The sequence below is a fragment of the Patella vulgata genome, chromosome 3 (assembly GCF_932274485.2).
Source record: "Patella vulgata chromosome 3, xgPatVulg1.2, whole genome shotgun sequence".
Classification (NCBI taxonomy): domain Eukaryota; kingdom Metazoa; phylum Mollusca; class Gastropoda; family Patellidae; genus Patella; species Patella vulgata.
In genome coordinates this window covers 38,204,948-38,225,212 of record NC_065881.2, presented here as the reverse complement: position 1 = coordinate 38,225,212, position 20,265 = coordinate 38,204,948, and the positions used below count along the sequence as shown (strand labels likewise).

General features: G+C 35.9%; 2 protein-coding genes across 5 annotated transcripts in view; one reads left to right on the top strand and one right to left on the bottom strand.

The window, feature by feature from the left end:
* LOC126814455 (interleukin enhancer-binding factor 2 homolog) overlaps positions 1–5,670 on the top strand; it is a 42,766-nt gene extending 37,096 nt beyond the window's left edge. For all 4 annotated transcript variants that reach the window (XM_050539597.1, XM_050539596.1, XM_050539598.2 and 1 more), the window contains 5 exons: positions 530–591; positions 1,003–1,117; positions 2,875–2,962; positions 4,767–4,931; positions 5,545–5,670. In XM_050539597.1, coding sequence (XP_050395554.1) covers positions 530–591; positions 1,003–1,117; positions 2,875–2,962; positions 4,767–4,906 — 405 coding nt within the window. In that variant the 3' untranslated portion in view covers positions 4,907–4,931; positions 5,545–5,670. The remainder of the gene's footprint in view (positions 1–529; positions 592–1,002; positions 1,118–2,874; positions 2,963–4,766; positions 4,932–5,544) is intronic.
* Positions 5,482–18,534, bottom strand: LOC126814469 (signal recognition particle 19 kDa protein). Its single transcript, XM_050539621.2, has 5 exons — positions 18,402–18,534; positions 12,169–12,244; positions 10,713–10,784; positions 7,705–7,816; positions 5,482–7,306 (listed from the first exon to the last, which is right to left on the bottom strand). The coding sequence occupies exons 1-5, from the start codon at positions 18,473–18,475 to the stop codon at positions 7,179–7,181; spliced, it is 462 nt and encodes a 153-aa protein (XP_050395578.1). The 5' UTR covers positions 18,476–18,534; the 3' UTR covers positions 5,482–7,178.
* Between the last annotated feature and the right edge of the window lie 1,731 nt (positions 18,535–20,265).

Below are 20,265 nucleotides of genomic sequence, written 5' to 3'. Positions count from 1 at the left end.
ATCACCCTAAGATCTCGGTTCCTTTCGATATTGGCATTTATCGGACTGTAACTTCATGGATTATGGCCCCTGATTGTATCTGATTTTGTTGAAACTTGAAATGTAAGTTTATAACCCAAAGATCTTGGTTCCTTTCGATATTTGCGCATATCGAATTGTAAAATTTCCTGAATTATGGCCCTTGATTGTAGGAAAAATCACTTTCGTTTTAGCTTGTTCTCTATCCATCTATCGAAAATGTGGGCGTATCCTGCCTGGCAGCCGCTGGTTTAAACTTATTTTCAGGTGTGCTGAATTGAATAAGCATACACTATTTTGTGCATGACACCCTTCATAAGTCATATTAAAAGAGAACAGTGGTTTCCACTGAAACTTGGGCTTTTGAAGCTACTAAGTAGAAATTAACCTCAAGGTAAAGGATCATTGGCAATCAGACAGCCAGTTGATAACCAAACTTGTTAACTTATTAAAGCATCAGACATATGAGGTGAATGTGGTGTTCAAAAATGATGTATAATTTTTTTTACAGGCCCATTATGCTGTTGTCAACAATCCATCAAGACAGCCTCAACCCATTAATATAGCATTTAAGTAAGTCATATGTTTTTATTTTGTTGCCCCCCGCCTTTAGAAGAAAGGACAAAAGTGGTTGTACAATATGAGCATTCTGTGACGGTTTTTAGGGTTTTCAACGCATTCTTTAACGCTGTATCTTCATTACTACATAATCATATTGCTCAATGAGTATCAAACATATACAGTTGCTCTGATATGCTACACATCAACTCTTGCATGTTCCACACAGCCCAAAATTGCTTGGAAATAACTTCCTGGACCCCACTAGTAATATATATTGGGTTTTTGTGCCTCCACTGACAACTAGTCTTTTTCAATTAAAAGAAGGAGTTTAATTTAAATGTTACTGCTAAAGATTATCAATCTGTATAATGTGGCATGAAAATTTGTTTTGATAGTAAAATTGTATAAATATTTATATTTTAGACGATGTCTACAGTTACTGAGTGCTGGTTTCTTTTTACCTGGTTCTGTGGGCATTACAGACCCTTGTGAACAGGGTACAGTTAGAATACATACAGTCATGACCTTAGAGCAACAGGTTGGCTTTTGTAATTTTAATCAAAAGAGCATTGTGAAATTTTTGATAAAGCTGCAATTTTATTAAATGTGTTTATGATTTGGCCCAAATACAAATAAATATGTCAAAATGTTTGAACATATAAATAAAAAATAATTTTAACATATACTATTCAAAAAAAGTAGGGGATATTTGATTTTGGGGGCATAATACTAAAATATGCAAATGACTACGAAAAAAGTCACTATAGAACCTAACAGAAGAAACATTTCCAGTTACATGTGACGCCCAAACGCACCAATAGCTACCGCATGGAATGCAGGTGATGCTTGGGATCATCATGGGTGTCCAACCCAAGATTTGCACGACTCTGACTTTGAATGTTACAGTCATTGTGGCATTGAATTCCAGGGTGGAAACATCAGTTTAATTGTTTTAGTGACCAGAAAACAAATTTTGATATGCGTCGGCTTACCCAAAATGAAAGGTTACGTGCCCTTGGCATGCTACAGATCGGCACAACACAGGCGGTTGTGGCGCGGACGATGAATGTTTCTCAGTCTGTCATAAGCAGGCTATGGTCCAGATACCGTGATACACAATCTGTACAGGACAGACCACGCTCAGGTCGACCAAGGGCGACAACTCAAGCCCAGGATCGATTTATCCGTACCTTGGCCTTGAGAAATCGTGTCATCACAGCAAATCAGATCAGCGCTCGTCTTCAAACAGACACTGGTGTGAGAGTGAGTGGCCAGACGATTCGGAATCGACTGCATAGGGGTCACCTTCGCGCCCGACGTCCTCGCGTGATCCCTTGTTTGAGAGATCATCACATTCAGGCAAGACGTCGTTGGTGTAGGGATTGTCAACACTGGGATAATCGACGCTGGAGCAATGTGATGTTTTCAGATGAGTCAAGGTTCACTGTTTATTTTTTGGACAGACGTAGGAGGGTGTGGCGTCGTTGAAACGAGCGCTTCCAAGACGTTAACGTCATCAGACATGATCGATTTGGGGATGGTTCTGTTATGGTGTGGGGAGGCATCACTGTTGCTGGAAGAACGGCTTTACATGTTGTTGCAGGGCGTGTTACAGGCCAGTACTACCGGGACAACATCTTGGCAGTCCATGTTGTGCCGTTCGCACGACGTCATGGCCGCCGTTTCATCTTCCAGGATGACAACGCAAGATGTCACAGGGCCAGGATCGTTACAGGTTACCTCCAACAACAGAACATCACCACATTACCTTGGCCAGCACTGAGTCCCGACCTCTCCCCCATCGAGCATGTCTGGGACATGCTTGGACAGAGGTTACGTCAACGTCAACACATCCTGCCAATGTCCAAGAACTTGCTGCTGCGTTGCAACAGGAATGGGACAATCTGGACCAAAATGACCTTAGACGTCTCATTAGGAGTATGCCACATCGGATCAATCTTGTTTGGCAAACAGAGGAGGATTTACCCGTTACTGACTTGGTTGTGATGCTGTGGTAACTTTGCTGTTTGACCCCGGGTATCATTTTACCCTTATAATGGTCAGTCTGTGCCTTACTTAGTCTAACGATCATTTGGAATAAATCGATGAATGTGAACTTCATTTCATTTTGTCATTTGTTTCTTCGTCAGTTTCATTAGGTGACTTTAATAACACTTAAAAATCAAATATCCCCTACTTTTTTTGAATAGTATAATTAAACTTTAAATGTGGTATTCCCTGCCTTGATGTGTTAGTTTAGAGAATATTAATATTTGATGTTTATATTTTTTATAGGATCAAGTATGTTTTACAGCTCAAACTTTATTACGTGTTTTATCTCATGGTGGTTATAAACAGATTCTGGGTATGGAGGGTAATTCTAGTAAGTATTCAACCAATTGTTGAAAAATATATTAAATACAGATGTAACAGCTACATGTATGTATGTTCGAAATACTGGTTGATAATCTATACAGCAAAGTTGGTTATCCTTGCCATATGCATGTGTGTTCGGAGACGGCAAAAGAATTGCATAGCACTTTTGCTATTAGTATCGAATAGTAGTGGTTTGCAGTTGGTGATACACTATTCCTCTACTGAGTAAACCATTTTGTTTGAATGCTCTTGATACCCATTTTTATCACCCAATAACACATTCTACCGTAGATATCGCTTGTGTGATAAGTTTCATGGTCTACTTGGCGATATCTCCTTAGGAGATGTCCCTTTACATGAATTTGGTTGGTCAATTAAAAAGGAACTACTTTTTATATATTGTTCGTGTGTATCGCCTACAGGCCACGATTCTTAAGTGATCATCTTGAAACTTTACATATTTATTCCTTATACCACAGGGGCAGAGCCAGGTGCATTGCTTGTATTTGTTTGTCTTCTACAGGCGGCATTTATTAACGTATCATCTGAAACTTTGCATACTTATACTTTGTACCCTAAGGAACAATCCCAATTGTTTGTGGTGAATGCCCAACCCCCAGGGTCAGAGCCATGCCCATTTTCTTTTTGTGTGTCACTTACAGCCCTCAATTCTTAATCAGTCGTCTTGAAAACTTTTTTAAACTTATTCCTTATACCCTAAGGCTGATCTATTATATTTGGTGCATGCCCAACCCCTGCGACAGAACCACGCCCAATGTTTGTGTGTCTTGGGTTTCGCCTACAGGCCGCAATTCTTAACAGATCCTTTTGAAACTTTGCATTCCTATTCCTTATACCCTAAGGATGACCCCTATTGTTTTTTTGGTGATTGCCCAAGCCCCAGGGGCAGAGCCATACCCATTTTTTCTTTGTGTCTCCTGTGTGTTGCCTACAGACCACGATTCTTAATGGAACATCTTTGAACTTGTGATATGTATTCCTTATAGCCTAAGGACGACAACTGCATGTCCCAACCCCTTTAATTAAAAGAAACGATTTTTATTTAATTGACTTTAATGGAAACACTGGGTCAATATAAAGGACTTTGCAATGGCTGAATTGCTGTCAAAAAATGATGTATCACTTTGCCGTGATGTAATCAGGTTCTGTAAAAGTGAAATCTATAGCAAAGAATTATATTTATTTATTTGTGCATTTAAGAAAGGATTGGGTGATAAATAAAATCTCCTATGAGTCTTTTTTGTTATCAAAAAAGACTTGTACAAAATTCTCTATATATTCAGACATTGTCATGCAGGTTTTCTCAACACACGAGGGACCGGGTATCATTCAGATTTGATGAACAAAGGAAAGAAACTGTGCTTACCATCTAGAATCTAACTCATATCCAGTTAATAGATTGCCATCCAGAAAGTGTTAAATGCCATGGTCAAGATTCATCAAAAAACATCCAGTTTGTGCTACGTGTAGTTTAAGAAACACGGTTTAGTTTTGACATAGGTCGTCTAGTTTATGAAACTAAATGGTCATAAACCAGACGACCAATATCAAAACTAAACTAAATGGTCATAAACTAGACAACCAATGTCAAAACTAAACAGCGTTTCTTAAATTACATGGTAGCAGAAACTGGGCGTTTTTTGTTTTTTTTGATGAATTATAGATGTGTGTATTAAGATTCTAGATGGTAAGCTCAGTTTCTTTCCTTTTTTCATCAAATCTGAATGATACCCGGTCCCTAGTGACATCGAAAGTGAATTAAACCCAGGTCTTAAATATTTCCTTAACAGGTATAGCAACTGAGATGAGTGTATGGGAGGGTGTAGTAGTAACCCCATCTGATAAAGCCTATGAAAAAATAGAAGAAAAGGAAGGAAAAGATGATGAGGAAGGAGATGACGAAGGAATGGAAACTCAAGAAAATTCTTAAAACTGGCATGTTGAGAAATCATGTGGTAAGTAATATTCATATTTTGGTTGTATATCTGGAAAATTTCCCAACATTTGAAATATTGCGTAAAGGTAGTTAAAAGCATTTTGAGAGTGAGTTACTACAGTAAACTGTGACTCTCTCTCTCTCTCTGTCATTACACCCACAGCACAGGTGACCTTAGTATTTATTATAAAATAATTAATAGAATACAGTATCAAAAAACCATCGTTTTATCCAAGGTTTCGTCAGTAAAAATACTAACTTCTTCAGGGATGAAGAACTAAATTCAAAAATTTAGTTCTTCATACCTGAAGAAGTTAGTATTTTTCCTGACGAAACCTTGGATAAAACGATGGTTTTTTGATACTGTATTCTATTAATTATTTTATATCAACTTATCTGAATATCAAATGCATCATTTTGACTTAGTTAAAATTGATCCCATCAAACCTGTATTTGGTTTGTGTTTCCTGTTTCTACTGATTGGAAGTTTCTTAGTATTTATTAGGCGCACTATTAAAAAGCTAATATCAAGGTCTCTTTCATTCAAAATATTTTTTAGTTGAAACAAGTTAACCACAAATAAATTTTATTACGTAGTACACTCCCTAATAATTTTACATTTTTTTTTACAGGTAATTTAAAGAATAAGATGAGCTCTGCTGGTGGAGAATTAAAAATATTTCATATTGTATATAGTCATGGCATGAAATTTTTAACATTGTATTAATCAGTCAAAATAAAATCTACAAAAAACAGAATATTTTGTCATTTACAGTTCCATTAAGTGAGAGGTCTTTGGTCAAAAATCTTTAGACCAACAACAGATGTTACAGAGTTTGACCAAATGTATACTGTTAAAAGCGGAGAATGCCCATTTATCTTATAAAGTGTAGAAATATATAAGCAGCTGATGTACATTTGAATTTAAATATTCCTTTAATTTTCTAGGCAAACATTAGAGCAAATCTCATTATTTACAATTTACATATTATGAATTACAAGATTTTCCAATGGTGTTGAATAGGTTAATCTTGGACAGTTTTCTACTATGAAAATACTATACAAATGTTTTACAATTACATACATCTACTGAATGGTGATATCCTTCTGGTAGAAGATTAAAAGGAATTCCAATTCAGAAATAACTTGGGATATGGTTGACATTTATAAAAAGAAACCAGTGGCTGCCAGGCAGGATACCCCCACATTTTCGAGAGATGGATAGAAAACAAGCTAAAACGAAAGTGATTTTTCCTACAATCAAGGGCCATAATTCAGGAAATTACAATTCGATATGCGCAAATATCGAAAGAAACCAAGATCTTTGAGTTATAAACTTACATTTTAAGTTTCAACAAAATCGGAACCGAGATCTTTGGGTTATAAACTTGCATTTCAAGTTTCAACAAAATCGGATAAAAATTGTGACCTCTATAGGGCCCACAACCTTGATATACCATATTTTTACGCTAATTGAGAACAAACGGCAGCCATATTGTTTGTCAGTTTTGGGCCGATTTTCACGAAATTCGAACTCAACCGTCCTTAGGGATTATTGGTGATATAATAATGTTTTTTTAAATCGGATAAAAATTATGACCTCTATAGGGTCTACAAGCCAAAAAAACACGTTTTTATGTACAATCAGGGGCCATAAATTCAGGAAGTTATGCGCGAATATCGAAAGGAACTGAGATCTTTGGGTTATAAACTTACATTTCAAGTTTCAACAAAATCGGATAAAAATTGTGACCTCTACAGTGTTCACAAGCCCAAAACGTGATTTTTCGTACAATCAGGGGCCATAATCCATGAAGTTACGGTCCGATAGATGCCAATATCGAAAGGAACCAAGATCTTAGGGTGATAAACCTATATTTCAAGTTTCATTGATTGAAATCGGAAAAAATTGTGACCTGTAGACTGTTCACAAACAATTGTGGACGGACGGACAAGGGCGACGACAATATACGTCCACATGAAAATGTGGGTGTATAAAAAGCCCAATATAACCCCACTAGCTTGTAAATCCTACCAAAACTTTTTTATGTATGCAAGTCTGGGGCCCCATTTCACCAAATTTAAGTAATTTGATTGGATTTTATCTTAAGTTAAAATTTCGTGAAACAGGCCCCCGGCTCTTTTTAATACATTGCTTAGCTGCGTCAGCAAATGTCACATCAACTGGGCTTACAAGATGGTTAATATGCTTCTGTAGTTCTTCCCATATTCCCTGGAAATAGCTTGAGTTTTTACATCATTTAGATTATCTCCCCTTTTTACCCTTTCTCTTTTGATTTTTAGCAGGTTGTTGTTGTGATGAGGCCTGGGATGATGATTGTCTTGTTTTTAACTTGGGTATTGTTTCAGCTAAATAAAATAATACAGACTTTCCTGCAAAGAATGAGAAAGAAAGTCTTAAAAAAAAAAATTAATTTTAAGTGATGTAGTCTTAAGATTACAAAAAAAAAAAAAAGAATGAAAGCCCAGGTTAAAATCTGACATTCATCAACATTTATAATTTCCAATTTCACAAAGCAATATAAAAACTCAAATAATACTATAATAGTACAGTTGATTCCCCCACTCTCATTCCCAAAATAAACATCTACCTCTCTGCTTAACCTGAGCATTGACAAATCAAATTGCTAGCTCTGCTTAGCCAAAAAAACTCATTATCAAAGCTGCTGAAGGTATTTATGTAATGAACACATACACCAAGTTGTAATATTCTTTTTCAATTAGGAGAATTATAATTTTCATCAGATGATGCTATTCAAGAAAATACCTACTTGTTGGAAATTTTTCGTGCATTATTGAACCATCTTCATTTTTTAATTGAATTCTAATTCTTCCTCTACATTTAGGATCCCTGTGATCTAATTCTCTTGGGTAAACTTTATTCTATAAACAAAGAAAATATTGAAAATACATGCACATAATTGGGTTATCTAGTTTTTAACAGAAATCCTGGCTTTTATACGAAAAAAAAAAATTATATAAAAGAAGCCAAAAGTGACACTGATGTCCCCCGCCGAAATCCCAAAATGAATACAGTAAACCTCACATAAGTCGGATCTGCGCTCAACTCGGATAAAATCGTTTGGACCCTTTGATCCTGCACGTTTTTCTTATTAAATTTCTGCGCGGAAGTCAGATCTTTGCTTAACTCGGATCAAAATTCAGGCTTTTTTTCTTCGCCTAAGTCGGATCGTCAGTTTGTTCACAACATGCTGTTAAAAATACGGCCTGGCTGACACTATTGAAATCCAAATACAGGGCAGCGCACAAATTTGCGCATCTCGGCCATATAAGACGTAACGAAATTGGAATTTTTGAAAAAATTTGATTGTAATTGGGCTAGTCAATGCAATAATTGACTGAAGTTTCTCAGCTTTTCAACGATTCTAATTTTTCCCCACCCCAGCTGACCTAAATTTCGTTTCGTCTTATATGGCCAAGCCACGTAAATCTGTACGCCACCCCACATCTAGACCTCGATGTTTAGCAGGAGGGGACAGATTTTTAACAGCATGTTGTGTTGCACATACTGACTCTAGCGAGGTCTTATTTTCTTATTAAAATGTTCCTTTACATTGTTCAGGCGTTCACCGAGACTGACATACGACTGTTTAGCAGTAAAAAGTTGTCCAGTAAAATTGACTGGAAACCGATTTTATTTCGACAAGGATTCAATAGGACGGTTCCTGAACGTACAGGGCGATAATGTAAATGAGACCTACGTTCGGAGCCGAATTGGGTCTTCGGCTAACTCGGATCTTCACGCAACTCGAATAAAATTGGTCAGTCTATTTAGATTCGACTTATGCAAAGTTTACTGTATATGACACATATTAATTGATAAGACATTTATTTTTTTCAAAAGTATAGAGCAATCAAACTGATTATCTAAACTTAGTCTAAGCATAAACTGTTCATGATCAAACTCGGTCAAGGTTTTGAAGTACCGTACCTGGTAGTGAAACAAAACACTAAGTTTCATCACTCTCCATCAGTTAGAATCAAAGTTATCTTGTCCCAAAGCATCGACCAATGAAATTGCTTAGCTTTAGCAGGAAATGTTAATCATTGAACCCAGTCAAGACATTCGCCTAATGAACATCTACAAGTTTAACCATTCTACCTCAATTAAAAGCAGAGTTGTTATGTTCCAAATTCTTGACCAATCAAATTGCGTATCGCTCCTTAGACTAAGAAAATTCTCATCATCAAACTGTTCAGGGCTTGCCACGAGCAAATTGGAGGCGAGTAGATGACTACTCACGCAAATATAGACTTGCGCGAGTGAGGCGAGTACATGTATTTACTCACGCAGAATGATGTGCGTGAGTAGCCATTTAAATTTCATTTGCCTAACGGCAATGCTCTTGTCACTTCGGTGGAAGCGGACGTTGAATAAAGCTATTTCACACACAATGGCAATGCGGGATCGAAGGAATTGCTATAGAAACGACAACATCCGCTCAATTTTTGATTATCCAGACACGGCAAAGGACATCCGCTTAAAAACCGCCTGGCAGTACGCGTCTCAAAGTATTTTTAGTAACAACAGGTGGCACTTGAAAGACACGCCGCGTGCGCAATAGTGCATCAATATGAAGGCATACAAATTGTTTACGGCTTTTTTATTACGATATTCCATTATTTCTGATTAAATTATTTTTTATATTTGCGCGAGTACTTAATTACTCACGTAAATTTGGTTTTACGCGAGCGTAGCGTGCGCGCGAGTAATTATTCGCGTCTCGTGGCAAGCCCTGAAACTTAGTCAAGGTAATGATATAATGAATCACTCTCGCTTAATTAAAATCAAAGTTATCATGCCCCAAAGCATTAACCAATTAGATGGCTTATCTCTGCTTACCGTAAGCAGACACTGTTTATCATCAAACTCTATCAAGGCATTCACCTAATGAACGCCTACACCAAGTTTGAACATTCTACCTCAATTAGGAGAGTTATTGTGTTCCAAAGTCTCGACCAATCAAATTGCTTATTGCTCTGCTTATCCTGAGCAGAAAATGCTCATTATCGAACTTAGTCAAGGTATTGACGTAATAAAACTATACACCAAACTTCATCACTCTCACTTAATTAAAACTAAAGTTATCGTGTCCCAAATTATCAACCAATCAAATTGCTTATCTCTGCTTCCCTGAGCAGAAAATGTTCATTTTCGAACTCCATCAAGGCATTGACCTAATAAACACCTACACCAAGTTTGAATGTTCTAGCTCAATTAGGAGAGTTATGGTGTTCCAAAGTCCTGGCCAATCATATTGCTTAGTGCTCTGCTTACCCGGAGCAGAAAATGCTCATTATCAAACCTAGCCAAGGTATTCATGTAATAAAACTATACACCAAATTTCATCACTCTCACTTAATTAGAACTAAAGTTATAGTGTCCCAAAGTATCAACCAATCAAATTTCATACAGATCGGCAGATAACTTTAGAGGTTAGAGCGTTCACAAAGTGAAACAAGGGCCATAACTCTAGAAGTAATAAACAGAAATTGCTGAAATTCAATAGAATTCTTCTCTTTACTAATTTAAATGATGCATGTAAATTTCATACAGATTGGCAGATAACTTTTGTACTAATTTAAAAGATGCATGTAAATTTCATACAGATCAACAGATAACCTTTGATGTTAAGAGTGTTCCCAAGGTGCAACAAAGTGAAACAAGGGCCATAACTCAAGAAGTAATTGAAGGAAATTGCTGAAATTCAATAGGCTTCTTCATTTCACTGTGGGCGTATAAAAATGAAGAAGTTACCTCTACTCCTAGGGTTAATCCTGCTGCAGCACAAACATCTTTAATCTCTGAATAAGTTGGATTATCTACAGCCTGCAATAATAATATTCAAGCTTGAATTCAATTTTGATTAGCACATTTTCACAGTGACACTATTTGAAAACAATACAAGTGCAGTCTAAGATCTCAAAAAAGGTAAGCTGTCTTGTATTGCCAGTTATGTTATAGACTTGTAGTTGTACTCATTTTAGTATTCTCAATAATGCATATAAATTCAATACAGTGAAACAACTACAAGGGCCATAGACTTCTTCATATTAGAATTCTCAATAATGTATATCAATTTCATACATCTAATGTTAACTTTAGTCGTTACCACATTCACATGGTTCAACAAAGTGAAACAAGGGCCATAACTCTAGAAGTAATTAACGGAAATTGTTGAAATTCATACAGATTGGATGTTAACTGTTGTCGACAGAGCGTTCACAAGGTTCAACAAAGTGAAACAAGGGCGTAAGTCTGGAAAGATTAATGGAAATTGTTGAAATTAAATAGTCTTCTTCATTTTAGTGATCTAAATAATGCATATATAAATTTGATACATACATGTATCACTATTATCGAAATTTTACTTTTGTAGTTAGAGCATTCATATGGTTCAACAAATTTAAAGAAGGGCCATACATGTAATTCTAGAAGCTGTGTACAGAAATGGCTGGAATTCAATAGACTTCTTCGTTTTATTAATTTAAATAATGCTTGTAAATTTAATACAGATCGGAGGATCACATAAGCCATTTGAGCATTCACAAGGTTCAACAAAGTAAAATAAGGGCCATAAGTCTAGAAATTATAAACGGAAATTGCTGAAATTCAATAGGATTCTTCACTTTATTAATTTAAATAATGCATATAAAATTCATATAGATCAGACGATAACTTTTGTTGATAGCGTTCACAAGGTCCAGCAAAGTGAAACAAGGGCCATAACTCTTGAAGTTATAAACGGAAATTGCTGAAATTCAATAGGATTTTTCGTTTTACTAATTTGAATAATGCATAAAAAATTTAATACAGATTGGATGATAACTTTATTCGTTATAGCACTCACATGTTCTACAAAATGAAACAAGGACTGTAACTCTAGAAGTAATTAACGGAAAATGTTGAAATCAAATCAGCTTCTTTGCCTTACCAATGTTAACAATTATATATAATTTTCAAAAAGATCAGATAATTAATGTAGTCTGTAGAGTGTTCACAAAAAATTGTGGACGAGGACATACAGGTGATGGCAATACACGATCAAATTTCTATATGGGCGTATAAAAATGTTACCAATATTGACCTTTTTGCTTATTTACTACAGTTTAATTTTAAAATTGTAACAATGTGGCTCTTAACACCTTTTTAATACACAATTAATTTGCAAAAAACACTTAAAACTGTTCTTAGTCAATAAATAATTATTTACCTTACTACAGGGTACTCTTCTGCCCTCTTGTACAGTTCTTTTACTATTAATATAAGTTGGATAAATACAAATCCACCTGAAATATAATAGCAACAATTTATAAACTACAGTATAGACCGTTTCATGATTTGGAGGTAGACATTCCATAAAGATAGGTTGCCGAAATTCAACAGGCTTATTCGTTTCATTAATTTAGATGATGCACACAAATTCCATACAGATAACTTTCGTCATGCAAGGGTTCACAAGTTCAACTGTTGAACAAGCCTAATTCAATAGGCTTCTTCAGTTCACTAATCTAAATGATGCATATAAATTTCATACAGATCAGATGATAACTTGTCGTTAAGAGAGTTCAAAAGTTTCAACAAATTTGAAACAAGGGCCATAACTCTAGACGTAATTAATGGAAATTTCATACATATCAGATGGTAACTTTTGTTAACAAAGTGAAACAAGGGCCATAACTTCAGAAGAAAATAACGGGAATTATTGAAATAAAATAGACTGCTTAATCTCACTGATGTAAACAACATATATATGTATCAATTTCAAACAATCTGATGATAAATGTAGTCTGTAGAGTGTTCACAAGAAATTGTGAACAACGGATGTACATTCCACGTAGGCGTATAAAAATTCACAGTGATTTTAGACAAGTTATTTAAACATACATTATGCAAGAGCTTAATCTGCATAGTGCAGGTCTTTCTTTAGGCCTGAAATGTTACTAAATTATTCATTAGACATTAATTAACTTATCCAGACCATAATCAACTCTCAATGGCATCGCTAGCCTGCAATGTTTGGTGGATTATGATCTGATTTACTGCAAAACTTCCCTTCACGATTTAATTATCAAATGGATAATCGAGACTATGCTTTTTAACGTACCGTCTTTAGTTATGATGATCGAGACTAGGCGGAAATTCAATCGCTTAATTCTCGGTTCATAGTGGATCAATTTGACTGAAATTTTCAGAAATATTTCCTTTCTTTTACATTATCTAGTTTTTAACTATTATAGTGGATCAATTTGACTGAAATTTTCAGAAATATTCCCTTTACATTATCTAGTTTTTAACTATTATAGTGAGAACTGTCAGCTCGTTATCTAATCTCCCATAATGTATCTTTAATTAGTTAGGGTATGGTCTTAGTCTAAAAGTCAAGACCGATAGCAGATTTTGTCATAGGTCACAAGCTGTTATTATGGTTAGGGCTATGGTCAACAATCTTGTGTCCTAACCCTATTAATATCTTGTGACGAAATCTGCTATCTGTCTTGGCTTTGGGCTAGAGTATTTAAGTTGTCTTAAATCTCCTTCGCTTGTCATGCTATGCATATCACATCAAGTTGGTCGTTAAACCCCATTTCATATAAATCAAAGCAGCACTTTTATTTGGATAAAGTCACAAATTAGTATAAAAAAGTTTTTGTAAAGATGAGATGCATGAACCAAGTTGTTTTTGTTTCAACTACAACTGTACGCACATTTTATTCACAGGAATCAATAATCAATGCAATTAAGTGATGTCAGAATTGCTATAGTAAGTGGACTCTTTTGGCTTTCATCATCCCTAGTATCGATGAAAACTCACCCAGCATTACCCCAATAATCATCAGGACCCAAAGCCTCCCAGCTCCCTGTCACGTATTTCACAAAGCATGTGGTCATATAACACTTGTATGTAAATCAAGCATTTTGATGTGCACCTATGACCCTATGTCCACGTAATTCTAATGGGCATAAATAAAGCTCCATTCTCTGGAACCATTCGGAAAAGGCTCTAAAACTTAAAAACACATATAATATGAATGGATATAAAGTGATTTACATTCAATTTCTAATTGTAATTTCTTATCAATTCTATGCAACCTTAATATATACGGAAAAGGGTCTAAAAGTACATATAAAATAATGTCTTTTGAGTATAGGACTTGTGTACTAATTTTAAAATGTTCATGAATCATTGTGTCTTAAATCCTAGTGGATCCCATATTTTCACATTTATTATTAACATAACAACATCAACTCATTGAAATGTACCACTATTTAATCATGATTCATGGTTTTAATTATGGATAATATTGAGTTAGGTGTAGCTTCTTTAATCACACTTAGTAAACAAAATCCTGATGGTTGCATAGAATTTTCGGTATGGTAAGCAAAATGTGCCATACTGTACCACTATCAGGCACAATTATCCTTAATTTCCAATGGCAATATACTCCATAAAAGAACGGTAGCACGCCATTTTGGCCCCGTGTCATTTTGAACTCAACACAGACGACCTTTCAGACTTAGTTTGACGACGGTTTGGACTTAATTGATGACTTTTCGGACTCAGTCTGGCGACATTTCAGACTCAGATAAATAATTAAAAGACTGTTGAAATTTGTGTGATATATTTGTAACAGCTGGTTTGGTTTTTTTTCGTTTTATGTGAGTTCGATAGTTGTTTTGTTTTATTTGATTGATCGGCGATTCTGGAGACCGCTAATAAAAAGATAACACTGATTTTACACTGCTTGTACTATTTTGTTTTGTTTCATCGGCGAGTAATGAACTTGACAATAAAATATTGTGGAAAATTTGTGTATATTTAGTAATACTGCTAATGTTTTTATAATTCTGAAAGCCTAAATGTCTTTTAGGCGAGTCGGAATAATCTAATCAACACACGGGCCCGCCATTATCGCTGATTGACAACTCATATTTTCTCCGTCCACTAAAGAACTGTAAGGTTTCTTTGCACATACTACAATAACATAGGGATTATCAGTTAATCAGCTTAAATTATCCCACTTTGATCGTTGCCATTTCTAATATTTTCCAAGAAGAGTTTTCTTTGTACGCACTAATTTATCGATTGGTACTGCTATCTATGATTTGACAGTTCTGTTCAACCTTTCCTTCCAACTTATTCCCAAGTCCGAAACGTCACCTACCCGAGCCCGAAATGTCACCTACCCGAGTCCGAAACGCTGAGGCCATATTTTTCTGAGTACTAAATGTCGTATCGGTAAGTCTGAAATGAAGCGAGACTGAAACGACATGTAATCAAACGAACATCCACAGACCTCTTTTGGCCGTCAATAATCACGAGGCTATCCTACTTATTTGTATAAATCTTCAGTTGGCCTGGGCATTTTTAATATAATACGCACACGACACAACAAGAGAACAAGATAAACATTTATTTATTGGGAAAACCAAATAAAATTAAAGGGACAATAACACTCTTGCTGGCTTGACAGCTCCAGAAAACAAAAAATAGCCTAATTCTAAGTACTAGATGTGTTAGTGTCCTACCTGTTGTGTAAATTATCCATTAAATCATATTTTACTTGCCCAGAGGGTTCAAAAATATTTTTAAATCCAAGTCACATTTGAAAAGCTTTACGTCAGGCTTTTCAAATCATTTAGTTGAATTTTTCCAATTTTTTTAAATTAGGTGTGTTAAGATGAAATTTGTATCTTCAATTAATTGGAATATTGTAAAATAGTACAATTTGTTGACCAGAATAAAGATTGGGACATATTATTCAGTTAATCCAACAAGTTAGATGTTACTCTTTGATATTCTGAGGACGTAACATCTAACATCAGAACGGTCAAAAACTTGTCGCAAAAGTTGACAACTAGTTTACTTCTTTCAGCGGACGGCAAAATTCACAATTTTCAGTTATCTGCACTGCTAACACATTAAACTTACATATCATATCCATCTATGTTCCGAAAAATATTTTTTGCTGTCTATTTTAAGAGATTTCACAAAAATCTTCGCCTACAACCAACAAAACAGAGTAAAACAGGAAATGACCTACATTGGCGAAAGTTGAAATCTGGCATGGTGCATATTACGAACGGAATTCTTTAAACGAAACGAAATCATGAGACTATAATTTGAAGGCGATCATTTTAAATTTATTTTTAGTGATGGTCCGATTATCGGTTTCACTATCCAGTAGCCTAATTGGCCGATGAGTGGCATATCAGAAGAAATTTTACCGATATTTGCGTAGCCGATATCTGTTCAAAATGACTCCGCAGCCAATAAATCTTTTCATAAAATATTATTCAAATTGTGAACAAAGCATTCTCTCTAGTCTCTTACTTAAAATGCCACTCGGCCCTTTTATTTATTTGCCGTGTGTGTGATACAAGACTCAATGCTTTATTATAGATCTTTTCAACTCTATCGATAGAAAAGCGGGAAAATGTCACGTGACATTGACAAGACAGAAGCTATCATTTAAGCGATAGCGATGAAACATTCTACGAACGCCGACAAATTTAAGGATTTATATTGTAATGAACATTTAATAACATTTTATAAATAATAATCTCAATCATACCGCCTATGCTAGAATTTACCACGGCGGCATAACTGTCGTAAAAAGTAAAAGCTTAAGCAACACGGACTGCCACGGTAATAAAAATAGCCCAAATTGCGCGGTTGTCCACGTGTACGTGTATCAAAAAGTTATGCCTTTTATATACATGTAGACGTATGAAATGCATAGGTAATAACTTTTCAATATATCATACAGTCGTTCAAGGACGGCTGGGCTTGGGATTAGGTCAATAATTCAGGAATGCAAGATTTAGTTGTAAATTGTGTGCCAAGCCTACCTGTATAGTTCATTTTTTCATAAGAATGCTCACTTTCTAAAATAGTACCCTTATTATAGAAGGTTATGGCAGAGCCGTGGGAAATTTGATGAATCAATTTTAGTTATGGTTGACATGATGGCAACCATTGGGAACATGAATAACTAAAGGATCGAAAGGAAAACAAATTTTTATGACTTTATTACTCCAAGAGGAATCTGTAAATTTTATACTTATGACAGTACCACCAAACGCAATTAGAACCAGATTAATTGACACGGAAAATCATTGCACGGACCGTTTGTCTATCTACACATGTACAAATATAAAAATTGCACTTTCACTGAGGGAAAATGACAACAGTATATTTGTTAAATATAATTGTCAGCTAATTTTTGTTACGGCATTTATAAATTTTTGGTGCCGTTGTAGAAGAATCCTCATTTCAAGCACTGGCCATGATCTAGGCATACTACTACTAATTAATCATGCAACAAATAATTATTAAGTTCTCAATAAACGTGTATTTTGAACTACGTGTGAAGAGCGACCTAATTATTCTTCAACAAACACCGTCTTCTATCCCAATATAACACCTCTACAAAAACAGTACATATACGCAATCCATACAAATATTGTACAAAAATGCATTTCGTTTCCCGTAAAACAGGGATCCTCAAATTTTAATGCGGAGGATATGACGTCAAAAAAGGGTCAAACTATCCCAACATGGCATGGCGACTGAAAGAAATGCTGGTGTATGTGATATTGGATAAACCTGTTTCACTGAACAATGTTTGTTTGTCAGTAAGTGTTATTGTTGTTCAGAGGTGGATAACACAATAAGGTAGGACATGCATTAAGAATTTATCGACTGATGCCTTTCAGCTCGTGGCTATTTGATGCGCCAACAATTCAGTGGCTCATCGCTCCAAAAAAGGACGGCTTAAAGAACCTTGAGGTTACGTATGAAAGAAACCTGAAGGCACCCTGGAGTAATTATTCAGTTACAACAAGAGTAGTATTGAGCCTTTAAAGGATGTAAATCGTTTACATTTGGGACCTAGAAATTGACAAAAGTGGGTCGCAATGCATATAATACTGTAATATGAATGTATAACTGGTTTACATTCAATGGTTTCCGTTTTTACTCCAATTTCAAATCAGTTATGGTCGGCAAAATAAGCCAGCAGTCTCAATAGAGTACAAATTTCTAGCATCTGGTTATTCCAGTCTACATACGCCGTTTGATTTGGTGCAATGTGTCTAGCCTCGTCCCTCGAGTATCTTGATACAACTGTTTCTGAAGCGCATTACTATTGGTACACGATTCGTGTACCAATGGTAAAATGTTTATTTTGTCTTAAATATTGGATATCAAAAGTCCATCATTTTCCGGTAAGATCACAACATGAATGTTGATTTAATTTGACAAATAAATCGTGTTTTCAATGTTGAAGATTTTGGATGATATTGAGTTAGAGACTTAGCTACTGATCACCAGGTCAAGGAGCCGGTTAATATTCAGGGCTAATACGTAAATAAATTGGAAATAGCCAGTCTCAAAAATTGCGTCAATGTTTACTGGTGATTTCTTATTGTTTTAAATATCACCTTTCCCGGTCTGCGTGTGTAAAATCTGGATTCCAAGCTCTAGCAGTTTGTGGAACAGCTGTTTGTCCTGCCATGTTGCTGGTTTTCTTAAGTTGGGTGTAAATATTTAACCGGAAGTGGTAAACAGAAAAGTAAATGAAACGAAATAGCGTGCAAGTTGGAATTTGTTACACTTTCAAGGTTTTTATTTTTCACCCAGTTACTGGGGGTCATTTTAAAATAATTCCACATACACACAAAAATGAATGGATGTACAGGGCGTTTAAAAGATCAAGAATTCTTGATCTTCAGCAAATAACTACATAATAAATGAGAACGTTAGATCAGAGACGGTCACTGATCTCTATAAATAACTCTACTAAGCCAATCAGCCATCCAGTTATTTATAGAGATCAGTGGAGACGGTCCTACGCATTTCTTTACCTTGATGTAAGCGGCCCGTGCATTCGGAGTTCTTTGATACCGAGTGTTTGGTTTGATTTTCCCCGCGAAATTCAATCAGATCAGACGACCACACTGATCAGCGGTGAATATTCGCTAGGCCGCTACACAATCACTGATAAGGAATGAAATGATATGAAATGGGGTTTAACGTCCTACTGTTCTGCTCCTAAACTGGGCTTATGAAGACGGGCATACGCCATACAGTGTGCTATGAGGGAAATTTTGCCCGGGCAGCGGCGCTACGGCCTTCCTTAGGCTATATCGAATTCCAACTGCCAAGGCTCTGTAGCCAAGGGATCTTTTAGGTTTACGTGCACGCAAATATGTACACGGGACCTCGGGTTTTCGTCCCATCCAAACGACTAGACAGCTGTCCTTATCAGGTCCTCCGTCCTGCATCACTGACAGGGGGAAACCACGCCGGAAAATCTTGATGAACTGACTGAACACCCGACCTCCAGGCTAGCGAGCCAGCGTCTTAATTACCCACTTAGTCAGGTGAGCCCCCACTGATGATAAGGAGAGAGAGAGAAATGGGGTTTAACGTCCACTCGACACAAACTAGGTCATTTCGGGACTACCGGTAACATATGGTTTAATTTTATTTCAATAATTTGCTTGCGCGTTATTTTCTTTAGCAGGGGGAGGAAACCGGAGGACCCGGAGAAAATCCACGAGGTTGGACGTGCGACCCCACTTCTTGTCACGTATAACCGGGGATTCGAAACCACGCCAGTTGACTCAATGACAGGCTTTATGATACAGCGTGCACGTGCTAACCATTCGGCCACTGATAAGGATGACATCAGTGCGACTTAATGAGTCTCAAATGTTAACTTTTTTCAACCAACAAATTAAATTCTAAAACATTTTTTTGATTTATTAGAAAAATAAATAAAGACATTTGACATATTTGTAGGTAAAAATTATTTCCTATTTAGTGTAAATGGGTATTAAAATGACTAAAAGGCAGCATTCTGCCCGAAGCAGTAACGTCTTATGTAACAATGCACGCGCCATTCAGCCAATGATTGACGCTGCGTAGGCCTACTGACGGCACGTGTTGAAGGCAGTCATCTTTTACAGAGATATTAGAAGACTTTCGTAATTCTCTGTGAAACAGATTGATCAGACGACCAGTAATCATAAAAGTTAAATCAAATTGAAAAGTAAAATCAAATCAAAAAATCAAATCAAACTCCAAAGGAACGTGATCATATTAAAATTGAAATTAAATGGAAGTTAAAATACAATTAAAAATAAAATTAAAATTTACTATTACCCCATCATGCGTTACGGTTTGGCATAATTGACCTAATTGAACTATGACCCGTTTTGACACGCGTTACTTTTGATATAATACGCTGCTGTCAATTGTCTGATATCCACGCAAATCGTTTCTAATCAATTAGATTTTATT

What these genes read in the sequence shown, in the direction of transcription:
- LOC126814469 (XM_050539621.2), bottom strand. Translation starts at nt 18,475, where the DNA reads ATGGCAGGACAAACAGCTGTTCCACAAACTGCTAGAGCTTGGAATCCA. An exon ending in GAAGAGTACCCTGTAGTAAG is followed by an intron (nt 10,785 to 12,168) that starts GTAAATAATTAT and finishes TTATTATTGCAG; the next exon opens with GCTGTAGATAATCCAACTTA. An exon ending in GCACGAAAAATTTCCAACAA is followed by an intron (nt 7,307 to 7,704) that starts GTAGGTATTTTC and finishes CATTCTTTGCAG; the next exon opens with GAAAGTCTGTATTATTTTAT.